Raw genomic sequence first — 13933 nt, forward strand, 5'->3', positions numbered from 1 at the left:
AAAGAAATCCTCCTATACAAAGCAACAATCTTAACTGTAACACCGAAACCACGGCACTTGAAAACGCACAATGGCAATTCCGCTCCCTTCTTCCAGCATCATTATTTGCAGTTCCTGGAATTTTATCAGAAATTTGTTTACTAAAGCAATTTAAGAAGTGAACATGAGGTGGCAGAAGTTACAACTAAACTGGATTCTGATACTCGGAAAAAGAATAAGCATCTCCTCCGTATAATCCCACAAACCAAGTAAGACCCCATATCTGACAGAAGTGCTGAAATGCCACCTGAGATAACTGTAACTGGTAATTCTGTTCGTGGGCCATGCACACAAGTATCAAACATGATGGATCTACTACGAGTTATTACATAAATATTTCAAAAATGGGTATCAGAAATCTCCCTAGCACAAGTCACCACTAATCCTTACAGTTAAGTCTGCTCTCCTCCCACCTTTACGGCACGTTTCCCTGTATTAATATGGGTTGAAGCTAAAAATATCTTCAGCACATCATAATTCTGTTAGCGTCCTGGCACACGAGTGCTTTTTTTGTTTCATTTCCATAATGCATCTGTTCCTATAACAATTTACTAACAGCTTTAAACATATCAGCTGCAAGCACAGCTGATCTTGATTTCTAAGAGAACAATTTAAACAAGACAGAAATGTTTTCCTCTCTGTATGCTGATGCTGTAAAGCTCTCCGTATCTGATGCTTCCCTACTAAAAGCTCTGAGGCCTGTGACATTGGCTTCCAGCCAAGGCCAGATTAGAAAGGTTTACCGAATACACGCTGACCTTTTGCTCTAAAGCATTCCCAAAGCTGCTGCTGTTCATTCTGTCCACCCACAGCTCGGAATAAAGCACCAGAGCAGCTGCCCGTCGTACAGTTACCTATGGAGACGCATCTCTTCCAGCGATGGCACCGAGACATGGTGTTCGCGCCGTCTTGCACCAGCTGCGTGAAGATGAAAACAGCAGCAGTCCTTCAAAGATCTCTACAGCATTAGCAGGTCTCAAAGCTGATTAAAGTGATCCTCCTGGCAATCTGTGAAATATATGTTTTGCACTTTCAAATTGCTCTGCATTCGACTCACAGTAGGACAGTGTGGATTACGTGACTGTGGATTGCCTGTGCACAGAGACCCCTGGGGCTCTCCTTGGAGCACTCTAATATATTTCAGAATAAAAGAAAAGGGAGAACTCAACATTATCCTGTATTCTTGCACTTGAAACAACCATCCACCCCCTCCTGGACTCTGACCCTTCCAGACCAACTTTCAAAGCACAGATTCCACAAAGTGAAACCCTAACAGAAGGACACAACAGAACTCCACTTCTGTTCCCTTTGAAGCTGCTATCTGTAGTGTCAGAGGTTATGAGATCAATTCATCTCTGCAGGTAGAAAAAACGTTTTCTTTTTTTAAACTTCTCCTTGCTTCTGAACAAGTATTTTGGATATCAAACAAAAAGGTCAAAAAACTATTCAGCTTTCACTTCAGCTATTAAAAATCCTTTGCCTTTAAAGACAGAAAGTAGTTTTCACTTCTTTTTCACCTGTAGTAAGCCTATTAGTATGAGCCTGTCTTTAGAGTCACAGGGATTTACATGGCCCCTATAGCAGCTTTACAGGGTCCTTCTCCCACCACTGCCCCCCTGCAGGCCACCTGCTCCACTGGGGGCTCCTCCACCCATGGGGGGGCTGCAGCGTGGAGATCTGCTCCATGTGGGACCCATGGGCTGCAGGGGGACAGCCTGCTCCACCAGGGGCCTCTCCACGGGCCGCAGGGGAACTGCTGCTGCCTGCCTGGAGCACCTCCTGCCCTCCTGCTGCACTCACCTGGGGTCTGCAGGGCTGCTGCTCTCTCAGCTCTCACCCCTCTCTCCCATCTGAAGTTGTGCAGTGTGTTTTTTTTTCCCCCCTTTCTTCTATCTGCTCTCCCAGAGGCCCAACCAACATCACTCATGGCTCTGCTCACGGAGGCCACCCCTGCAGCCCCCCGGTACCAAAACCTTGCCACATCCCTCACCCTGGGCTGGGAGCCGGGCAGAGCAGGAGGCCTGAGCATCACCTGGCAAGTGGCACAGCGAAGGCTGGTAAGAGATCATCAAGTAAAGGGCATCAAATATTCATGAGCAAGACAATGACAGGAAATCATGGCAGATACTGCTAGCTACAAGTAAGTGTTTGTTGTTTTTTTTTTTTTCCTCAGGAGAGGAAGATACTCAAAATTTTAGTTGCTCTTATCTAGCTTTCATTAGGGAAGTGCTGCATAATGCATGAGGAAAACATCTGAGAACAGTGTTTGGGAACACTATCCATTCCCTACACAGATGAATCCGGGAGCAAGAAGTATTGGATCTGTCTGTACTTTGTGTGCAGCTGTACCCAGGCTAGCCCGGATTAGTGATTCCCTATTACAGGGCACAAGAATGATTTATCTCAAACCAAACCTGCTTATCTCACCTTCTCCAGGCCAGCAAGATCTGAAAGCAGACGGCAGCATTAGCACACACAGAGGTAGGAAAGCTAATCACACCAGCTTGGCCTGGCCCAGATCCGTCCCAGCAGGATGCCGACTGAGTCCTGCCCTGGCTTTGACTTGCTCCCTACAGCCTCAGAGCTGTCACAGCCAGCCCAGATTCCAGCACCTGATCTCAAAGGCTCAGCTACAGCTGAGGTGGCCTCTGTAACACCTGCCTAAAATCGTTCTGGGTGAAGTTAGCCAAATTGTTACTATTTTTTTAAACGAAAAGCAGCAGAAATTGTACCTCATTGTGCTCTCTAATAAACCTTCCTTCAGATTTTTCTCAACTTAGTAGCTGCTGCTTACATAGATGGAGCTCTTGCCTGGTGTATGTGTACCTGTAAGCCTGATGTGTGTATTTGGGGCAGAAAAAACTGCTGTAAAGAACACATGATCAAAATACAGGATTATATGAGGATATAGTTAGATCACTCACCTTTGTCATGTTATTTCTTTTCAAAGACAAAAAGCCTTACCTAAATACTTGTGCTGCACTGGTACTATAACTTCAAATCTCACAAGATAACAGTTTTTCTTTGATATAATAGACTGAGAAGTATCTGTATTTGATGGGACAGAGACTGACCTACCCATGCTATCATTTTCTATACTGATTGATTTTGTGGTTCTGAAGATGGGCATGGACTTGGTACATTTTATTTCAAAGAACATCAGTAAGAAAAGGGTACCTCAGCCTATACTTGCCATTAGCCTCTGGGACTCTTGCAACTACTCCAAAATCATTCTAGAATAAAAGTAGAAAATAAAATTTGTGTTCCTCCACCTAAAGTGCCCAGTATTCCTAATCAGGCAAAGTGCTCCAGCTTAAATTCCCTCTGAATTTATCTGTTGCTAAACCCCTAAGACATCCTTTGGTGGCTCACACCCACCCACTCAGCATTACTCAGAACAAGTAGGGGACAAATAAACCATCTGCATGGTACACTCGAGAAAAGGCAGCAGTCTTTTAGGCTAGTACTGTTGGCACGTTTACCACCAGCAGTGCACTGCCTTGTATCAATACTGCTTTTTATTACGGGAAATCCTTCCATGGATAATGCTGAGTATCAGCCAGGCAGCGCTGTCAGCTCCAGGAACTGAAAGAGTGAGTCAGTTAAAAAAAGTTTAATGATGCTTTGTTTGTAAAACATCATTACATTTTAAAATGATGGCTTGGGGACTTGTTTTTTTCTCTGTAAAAAAAAAACATACACCTTATCTTCTCGTTTTTGACCCTTCATATTAAGAGGGTCATGTTTTCAGGGTTCTCTGCTATCTCAGCTCAATTGTTTTGCAGCGCAGGTTCGTTTCCCCCTGTGCTACCTGGAAATCGTGCTAGAGCTCCAACATGCAGCTGGGCTGAAGTATCATGAAGCTGAAGCAGCTGGAATTTGGTTTAACTCTGAAAACAAAGTTCGGTCCTGACGTAACAGATGTCATTGCATGAAGGTTAGTGATAATTCAGTGAAGTAGAAGTCCTTCTGAGTCTCTGGTAAAATAGCAGACTTGAAAATAAGCTTAAGTTGGTGTATGCAGCCACACCAACCTTTTACCAACTTAGTATTCACTCAGCATCCCATTTATTGGGGACATTAAAGAACTATAAGGACTTGATAAAAAAACACGCTTGCAAACAGAACAGAAAGGTAATTCCTCACTCGAACAAACTTATTAACAACCCCAGTGAGTAACTAAATACCAGATCAGCTGCAGAATTACACTGCTATCAGCTCCTAGAGCGACCTTGTGATTACCCATACAATCAGAACAACATGCTAGAATAAGCCAGGACTGCACAGCTGGATTTACTAACGAAGCAGGAGGCAACCGCAGCTATTTCAGACAGTCACCAGCAGAAGCACACCACAAGAAAACCTCTAACCACCTACATCAGAGATTTAATTCAGTCTGAGTCTGCCTGGCCCCCAAAAGACATCTCCTTTTTTGCAGCCAGGGCATTTGGCACAAAGGGTTGAGGTCAGTGAGAGCTGCACAGCCCTTTGGCAGCACAAGAGATCTCCCTCAGCTAACAGGGCCCAGGCCCTTTCCAGTATCCCTATCTCTGAGATCAATACATCAGACATGCCATTTACAAAATTCAGCTAGTCTTTGAGTCAAATACCATTAAATGTTTAGGTACTGAAGGAACCCTGTAGATAACAGTACTTAAATAATTTCTGAGCTCTTCGGTTTCCCAGAAACCCAGCCCCAAGAATTCGAGCAAGTTTTAGTCCTCCCCTGGCCCTGGTTCCCTGCAAAACCAATCACATCCCTTACAGGATTTCATGGGGTAATTTATGAGCCATGTTTTATGTTTGGGAGTGCTTTGACCTTGTCTTAAGATGTAAAGCATCCTAATATTTCTTCAGGGCAAGAAAGCTTTAACCTCCTGACCAGCACGGCTGTGGCACTCCACAAACACGAGTCTACACATGATCCTCAGCTGGGCTGCCCACACCATCTGAAAGACCAAAAGTTTTAGTTCAACGTGTTCCTGGGAAAATGCACAACATCCCTGCATACAGAGCTATCACTGCAATGACTACAGTCGTTGAAATGTCAGAGTTGGGAGCAGCACTTAGCTCTCCTCAGGAATATTGTATACGCTCGGATAAAGCACACTGGGTATGAACTCAAGCGAGGCCATATAAAATGGAAAGTTACTGGGAAATTCTGCTGGGAACCGGGCACAGCTCTGCTGCAATTCCCACTGCTCTTGTGCCTCCCTGCCTTAGGGCTCTTAAGAGAAGCATCTAGCAGACAGCAGCTGGTTCACTGTGAGAGGCTGTATTAAAAACAGTTGTGCCATTTGCGACCGTAAGAGCTTACTGGGGCCTTACTGAAACACAGCTGCAGGGCAGAGGCTAGTCTTTTTTTGGTACGCATCCTGATATCCTTAGGGAAACTTCTAATGGGTGATTCTTACCCCGGCAGAATGCCGGCCTCTTCCCCTCCCACTCTCCATTTCCCATGCTGTGCTCCTTAAGGCAGCCCGAGTTTCTCTGAGAGGTGCCAAATGTGCTGGAGCAGAGGTTACTGCACCTACCAGCAGCGCTGCTGCCACTGTCCCCTAAACACCAAAACCTGCAGAGGCTGCAGCTCACCTAGCTCTGCTGGCTGCTCAGTCCCTAAACAAAAAAGAACCTCACTAGCTGGAGTGATACCCAAAGCTTCACTGCTGTCCTTATTTTAAATGTTGTGAAGTTAAATATATGATGGGTAAGTTAATGAGTATGTCAACTGTTTTCTCTTATTTGTAGTTTTCTTACAAGGACTCCACGGAGTTTAAGCTGCTGAACATAATTCAAGCTCAGATCTACTACTCCCATGCCCTTGTCCTGAAACTCACAACCACTGCACTGCATGCTGAGCCCTCCAAACCTTCATTCCACGTGGAGGAACCTCTTAAATCCATCTCCACAAACTGCTGGTGAGCTGTGCATCTTCGCCTTGTCCAGGCAGCACAAGGGGCAGCACAAAACACAGCACAGCCCTGGAAACCCGCCAGCAGCACAGCTGGTTCCACCAAGTGAACAGAAAGTCATAAAGTGAGCACTTCACTCCCTCTTCACTCCTGGCACTTCACTGTGGAAAAGGAAGGAAAAAAGCCAAGTTTCTGGCAAGCCAATGAGAAGGACCACGAGCCAGAAGGAATGCCACAACCGGCTTAAGTGCATTTATCCTGCTCCGGTGACTCCCTGAGTACTGGCCACAAATCATACCAGTTAGCAATTACTGTAGGAATAATCGCTGTCTGCTGCAAGAGTTAAGACTCGGGAATTATTCTTTACAGCTCTGTTTAACTAATTGTCTTTGTTATGAAGTCATTTGGATCCCAAGTACCTTACAACAGAAATATCACTGGCATTTGGTTCACATACCGTTAGAAAGCCTGTGTAGGAGTAATTTCAGGATAGATTCGGTACAGCTGAAACCCGCAGGGGTTGTGCTGGGATGCACTGGGAAGTTCTCCACCTATTACATGTCACAGCCCCATCCAGAATTAGCTTACCTGCTCGTTCCTTCCAGGGGGTCAGAGAGCCCCAGCAGCTGTCTCAGAACAGAGAAAATGGGTGGGGGGACCACCTAATTACATTATTTAACCCTTCTCCTGCTGCTCACAGTCAATGTTTGTCACACAAAATATTACAGTGATTTAAGTTTACTAGTAGATCAAACCCCAGAGGTTCAAGTTCAGCTTTCCCAATCACAGGACCAACTTTTCAGATGCATTTCAAGTGACCACGAGCAGGGCTGTGGCTTAACCCAGCCGGCAGCTCCCCACCACAGCCTCTCACCCACCCCCTCCCAATCGGGCTGGGGACAGAATCAGAAAGGTAAAAGCATGGGCACTTGTGGGTTGAGATAAGGACAGATTCATAAGGAAAAAAAGATGCAAGGGAAGAATAAAAGCAGGAGATGCACTTCATAGTTGCTCACCACCAGCCGACCGATGCCCAGCCCGTCCCAAACAACAGCAGCCCGCATCCAGCCTCCCCCCCAGTTTTATTGCTGACCATGAAGCCACACGGTGTGAGATGTCCCCTCGGCCAGCTCCTGGCTGTCCCCTCCCAGCTCCCTGAGCACCCCCAGGTACCTCGCTGGCAGGGCAGCACCAGGAGCTGCAGGGCCTTGGCTCTGCGCACACACTGCCCTGCAGGAACTAAAACACCAGGGTGTTATCAGCATTACTCAGCCTAAACCCAAAACACGGCTCCACAGCAGCTACTAGGAAGAAAATTAACTCTATCCCAGCCAAAACCAGGGCTCCAGGGGATTAACAGCTTCCGCTACTTGCACCTGAATACCTATCCCCAGCCAAACAGTCAGGCATCACCAATTTCTGGTTGTTTGCTCTTAGCTGGGCCTTCAAATTGAGAATCCTGCTCTTAGTCTCCCTCTGGTATTTCTCCCTCCAATATTGTACAAAGCAGCTACTCAGGGAGCCACCAGGCAGCACTTGGACCTAGTGCTTGGACCCAGCTTCAGGAAGAGGAGTCCTCCAGCAGGCACTTGTTATTAACAAAACACTACGTGGAGGTTTTCTTTTAAAAGCTTATTTCCCCAGCTTGTATAATCAGAGCTTTGTGGTCCATACCACGGACTGGAAGAGGAATTAATTCACCGAGCAGCTCAGCACACAGGGAGAGCGTAGCATAACCTCGAGTCATTTCATACGAGAACTTTCAATTTACAGATAATTTTTAATCAAACAACCCCCAGGTTACTGACAGCATGCCTCAAGTCAGGGAACAGCAAGCACATGCATGCAAACACACGCAGGATAAATATGAGAAAAAAAAAAATCAATTTCCAGTCTCTTGTTCTGCGCTCTGCTGGTGTTTGAGTAAGATTAATGTCTCCCATGATGAATCGGTCAATTCATCTGTTTATGGATTATTATTTTTTTGGAAATGGAAAAAATGAATAATTTTTTTATTTATATGTACTAATTGTGCACCGGAGCGCATATTGCCACAACATTTACAGAGGACTCAGCTGATGCTATAAAATAAAATCTCTAAACATGATATTTATTAAAATCTAGCAACCTTCTAAAGGAGGTTTTTATATTCCCCGTCTCCACAAAACCTTTAATCTGTAAGAATTACTTGGCACATTGCTTTCTTTTCAAAAGGTGGGAGGTAAAGAAGTGAAATAGGAATTGGTTTCCCAACGTAAAACAGGAGCCTGAACAGACAGCCAGGTTGAGCTGCCCCCTGTTTTGTGAGCCATCCTTCTCCTAGAGATTAAGGTACCTGCTCCCATCTGCTCAGCATCTTTTGAGAATCGGGCTTATAGCAGGCCTGACTCAAAGTCAGCTTTTCTGTTCCCCTGCAGCCATTTCAGCTGCATTCAACAGGGGAAAGACGCTTGCAAACTAATTTTGTATTCCAGGTTATCACAAAACACTGCATTATAACTTTTGAGAACAGAGTTTGAGAAAAATAAGCATGATGGAAACCCTGTTCCTGTACCACAGGCTTCTCTATACTGGGCAACATCAGCTATACTTTGCAAGCCACGTTTAAACCTCCTTGCTTTTACACATCACCCTCGTCCCAGTGCAAGTGAGGATTCAGACTGCACCCAGAACTGCCAGGTTTCAGCTGAAGGAGACAAAAATTGCCTCACCTCTCACCATTCACACCTCCTGCTGGAGTCATACCATCCTCTTCCCTCATCTCACCTCCACTTCTTTCTGCAGGAAGCTCTCCCTCCGGCCCTCTGCTCTCTAAACAAAGCAGTCAAACCTGATAACCAGAAGCTACAGATGTGATAAAGCAGATCTGGCTTTCAGAGCTTCACGCAATAGCTATGACTTCAGGGCAAGCTGTCTTTCCTTTGATCTCCTTTTGTTGCAGACACCAATGCTCACTTCATTCATCTAGCCACGTAGCACGCACAGCCCGGGAAAAGAAACCTGATGCTGTTGGAGTCCTGCCTGTAAGAAAGCAAAAAGCCTGTGGGTCTTCTGCAAAGATAAACTGCCACAGTGGCAATGGAGAACTACGTGATAAGGCTTGGCACATCCATCCTCCCCGTATCAGCCCCGTATCCACAAAAACTGGGAATGAGTTTGGACTTGGTCAAGGCCAGCGCCTGGGCCTTCCCATCACACAGGAAACACAGTCCCGTCTATGCATATTTAAGGGCAGGTAACATCTTAGAAAACTTCTTTTAAAAAATAAATAAATAAATAAAAATCACCCAGCTTGTAAAGGAAGAGAAAGTCCCCATAAAGCTCCATTTCTTACCAGCTTATGTTGATACTACCTGTGTGTGGAAAAAAAATGCCCTTGCTGTTTACAAAGTGCTTTCAGCTCCACAAAGAACAATTCAACAAGCAACAGCAAAGCAACAAACCAGTTTTATCTTTAACCTGAGAGAGGATAACACTCACCCACATTCCTACACTAATGGCCAGAGAAGGCAGGGACAGACATTAACTGCTCTTACGTGGTGAAGCTCTGCCCTGCAAGCTCTCCAGCAGCCTTCCAGTCTTGAAACTGAGGAGAAGCAGGACCACATCTATGCTCACTGCTAGTATGTCCACCCCCATAGTGCCAACATATCGTATGATGAAATACATGAGCTAGTTGCAACTTCAAAGCCACTTCTGTGCTTGTACTGCAAGACCACCCTGCTGTGTATACCAGAAGTACAGCTTAATCGGTTGATTTCATCTGTGATCATTGCATTTATGGAAGCATAAAGACACCCAGGACTACCAGAATACAGCTCTTCAAATACACATTGACAATCACTCCATGAAAAAAAAGCTTGCAGCATGAACAAATTTAGATTTCACTAGGTGGACAACCAACATTTGACTCAGTGTCAGCCAACTGGAATTGCCTCCAGATCCACACACAGCTCTCACCTTCACTTACATTAACATGGACTAAGTTAACATAACACCACTCACAGAAACCAAGCCTTTAAGTAAAGAGGAGTGATGCCTAGGTACATCTATTATTTAAAAATATTAGTGAGCAGTTACAGCGAACCATTACCCTGACATCTACCTCGTGCTCTACTACCATCCTGGGAACCTCCAAAACATAAGCTGAGGAAGCATGACTTATTATATATATATATATAATATATATATACCTTGTGATTCACTTGTCGATGCTTTTGTCCCAAAAGCATTGCTTCCATATTAAATAAGCTTTCCACTTTAGAAAGCTGAAATATTGATGCAGATAAAGAAGATGAAGTACCTGCAAATAATGAAGCACCATCAATAAAAGAACACTTGTTTACTCCATCCTTCTGTTCTTAATAACCTATGGAATAAAACCAGGCAGAAGTATTTACCTTGTTAAAGTCATTCCAGTTTAAGTAGCTTGAAGTCATTACAGCTTCTTGCATTTATTTACACATTACATTACCTCACGTCAACACCACTACAGAGTCAATTCAGTTCACTATTTCCAGAAGCGAGAACTGAGGATTGCCGTGCAGGGGAAAGGACTTCAACAAAATCTGCTCAGAGTCAATGGGACAGAGGGAAGAAAAGCATTCCTCATGCCCTGGGGCAGTAGCACTTGGCCCACACCTGCCCTGAAGCCCTCTAACAGGCCAGAGAAGCCATCTGCCTGATGAGATGCTGTACAGAAATGGCTTATAAAACTCACAGCCACTGCCCTAACCCTGAAGGCAGCTACATCCCTTGTCAGCTCATGCCTAAGAAGAGCACAGGGCCTAACCTAGAGCCCTCAGCCAACACCCAAATGGAAGCTACAGGCCCGAAGATGGCGGGCTGGAGGTTAAGCACAAGGCCATGCACGGCCTCAGCCCGGCAGGTTTCTCAGGACGGGTTTGGGGCAGGGCTGAGGCCCTTCAGGAAAGGTCTGGGGGCTGGCAGAGTCACAGCAACTCCACACAGCAAAAAGGATGGCTTTGAAGAAGCTGAGGAACATGCAAGCAGGAAGCCTGAAAGGCGAGGGTAGATGCTGTCTGGCATCTGCAGATGAACAGTCTGACAGCAGGTCTTGGGGAAAGCTGGTGTCAGCTACCAGAGGGGAGATCCAGAACTGCTGAAGAAAGCCCAGAAGGGATGGAGAGCAGCCCTGAGGAGAAGGACCTGGGGGTGTTCGTAGATGAAAAGCTCAACATGAGCCAGCAATGTGCACTTGCAGCCCAGAAAGCCAACTGTACCTTGGGCTGCATCAACAGCAGCATGGCCAGCGGGGTGAGGGAGGGCATTGTGCCCCTCGGCTCTGCTCTTGTGAGACCCCTCCTGGAGCCCTGCGTTCAGATCTGGGGCCCCCAGCACAAGAAGGGCAAGAACATGTTAGAGTAAATCCAGAGGAGGGCAACGAGGATGATCAGGGGGCTGGAGCACCTTTTCTATGAGGACAGGCTGAGGGAGCTGGGGTTGTTCAACCTGGAGAAGAGAAGGCTCCAGGGAGATCTTACGGCAGCCTGCCAGTGCCTAAAGCGGGCTACAGGAAAGCTGGGGAGGGACTCTTGGTCAGGGAGTGGAGTGATAGAGCAAGGAGGCTTGAAACTAAAAGAGGGGAGGCTTAGATCAGGTAGAAGGAAGAAATTCTTCCCTCAGAGGGTGGTGAGGCCCTGGCACAGGCTGCCCAGAGAAGCTGTGGATGCCCCATCCCTGGAGGTGCTCAAGGCCAGGCTGGATGGGGCTTTGGGCAACCTGGTGTGGTGGGAGGTGTCCCTGCCCATGGCAGGGGGGTGGAACTGGGTGGGCTTTAAGGTCCCTTCCAACCCAAACCATTCTGTGATGCTATGAGTCTGTAACAGGGAAGGATCGCATGCAGAAAGTAAAGATCAGGAGCCTCCAGAGTTCATTTTGGCTCAGCTATTGCAGAAACAAGGTTTAACATTACCTGATCCTGCCTCTGTTTGATGAAGGGCCTGCTATTCAGTACTGTCTTATACAGCTTAATCATCTTAGATACTTAGACATGCATCCGGATGACCATGGAGCAGATCCTGCCTGCAATGTGGAGATGCTTCACTGCTTGCACAAGCCACTAGAACGCCTTTGCAAGGCTCTCCTCTTGCCCAAGAGGGTACTCCAACATTGTGCTAAGTTCTAAGGACTGAGTGTTGCACTGAAAACAACACACCATAAAAGTAAATTCCCTTACTACTGCGTCACTTTAGCCTTCCTTCAAGTGTGCTTAACACAGAACCACGTGGATACAAAAGAAAAGGGGACAACAACCTCATTCCCTATTCTCCTCATTGAAGGAACATCTTTAGAAGAAAAAGCAAACCAAGATACCGATAAAATTCTTTGTAAATCAGATGGAAAACCCGACTGCGCGGTACCATTACCACCTCTTAAGACAGGCAGGCTTGTGTGGGTTATGCGGCTTACTGTATTCATTAAAGGTTCACTACCACTGTTAGTGGGACTTCTAATGGAAACATTCAGGGGAGGAAATTGGCAACTAATTCATTGCCACTAATTGCAATCTACTTTCAGCTGCCTTATGCAGCAGCCTTGCAGAAAACAGCATCTTTGTAAATGCCTAATGTAGAAGGTAATAAAGAAATCTGGCTATCGTGTTCTTAAAAATATTTAACTCCTAAGCACCTTTTGCTAATGTGATACCTACCAATTGTGGTGAAGTCTGGAGTGATGCAAGGACAGGATTAATGCTGTCCTGTTCATCAGACACCGTTTTAGCCATCCACCTTCTGACCAAGGACTGCCAAGCAATCCTAACGAGGTGGAGGGGTCATTCAGCGTGTGTGCAGAGCTCTGCAATGGCACCCCAGAGCTAGGAGCAGCCCCACTGCTCTGCTCCAGCAGGAAAAAACAAGGAATAATAACATCAATGCAGAGTGGACAACGTGGGGGTGACTATAGACAGAAGCTGAATAATTTCAGGCTCTCTTTCAGAGCTCTAGGAGCAACAGGTATGCTGCCAAGTCACTGCTGTTCTATATCACCATCACAAAACGATGAGGGCATGCAGGGAGGTAGCACGTTTCTCAGAGATTTGTTTTTTTTGCCACTAACATGCATTATCTGCCCTCTACGGGACCATGAAACAGAAGTTATCTATGCTGATGTGAAAATTAACAGCCCTCTTCACTATCTGGCACTCTCCAGAGGATTTGGAGACCTGATTGAAACCACCTCCCAAGAAAAAAATGCTGCAGGATATACAAATGCTGCAGGATATTTGGGGCTTGGAAGAGTAGTTCCTGTGCTCTCAGCCTTACGCACCAGATGAGGAACCCAGTGCCGAACATCCTGTGTTGCTCACAACTTATCTGCATCACTAAGGGCTAACAAAACCAGAAGACAGCTAATGGAGTTAGAGACAGCTTAAGGAAGACATACATCTGCACAAACCTCAAGACAGACTTGTGAACGTTAGCTTAGTAATAACCTTGAGTAGGAGAAGTTTATTTTTAAGCTTAATGGATGTAGAAGGCAGACTTCCAAAACAGGAAAAATCTAACAGCAGTTGTATGTTTAACCAAGGACAAGAGAAAAGCTACCAGCACACGCCTCTGCCTGCCCCCTGCTGCAGGAAAGAGCCCTACTGGCAGATAAGGGGAGGTTGCTGTTATCAGCCAGTCTTATCTCTGCTCTACAGCCATGGTCAGGAGATCGGATCAGGGATGAAAGCAAGCTTATTGAGCTAGAAACTCATGTGGATCCATCCCTTTGATGCATGCTATGTGAAAAATACAGTTATCGGTTGCTGTAATACTGCAGTACTAAGTACTGCTATCCCCCTGCTGCTCTCATGCTGGAGTCCTGCATTGTAAGTAGAGCTAGAGAAGTTTTCCCCCAAAGCCCAGCCTAGATTTCTCATGCTGGTGTTGCTCCCTCCACCCCAAACAGCTCTCTTGCCTGTAGCATCTGTATGGGATGAGTTTTAAAAGATACCCTACAGGCTGTTCTAGGAA

The 13933-nt window shown here is 46.0% G+C and overlaps 1 protein-coding gene across 5 annotated transcripts in view; it reads right to left on the minus strand.

Moving 5' to 3' along the window:
- The window catches only part of ATP8A2 (ATPase phospholipid transporting 8A2), a 309878-nt gene that overhangs the window by 284520 nt on the left and 11425 nt on the right, over positions 1–13933 (minus strand). The window contains exons 1-2 of one of the 5 annotated variants that reach the window (XM_068671930.1): positions 7125–7229; positions 894–1047 (exon numbers count right to left, since the gene is read on the minus strand). The exons of 1 other annotated variant lie outside the window; for it this stretch is intronic. In XM_068671930.1, coding sequence (XP_068528031.1) covers positions 894–933 — 40 coding nt within the window. In that variant the 5' untranslated portion in view covers positions 934–1047; positions 7125–7229. Of the gene's footprint in view, positions 1–893; positions 1048–7044; positions 7230–13933 lie in introns of those variants that run through there. 3 more of the 5 variants (XM_068671941.1, XM_068671938.1, XM_068671958.1) reach the window with 3 other exon arrangements.

The sequence above is a fragment of the Anas acuta genome, chromosome 1 (assembly GCF_963932015.1).
Source record: "Anas acuta chromosome 1, bAnaAcu1.1, whole genome shotgun sequence".
NCBI lineage: Eukaryota > Metazoa > Chordata > Aves > Anseriformes > Anatidae > Anas > Anas acuta.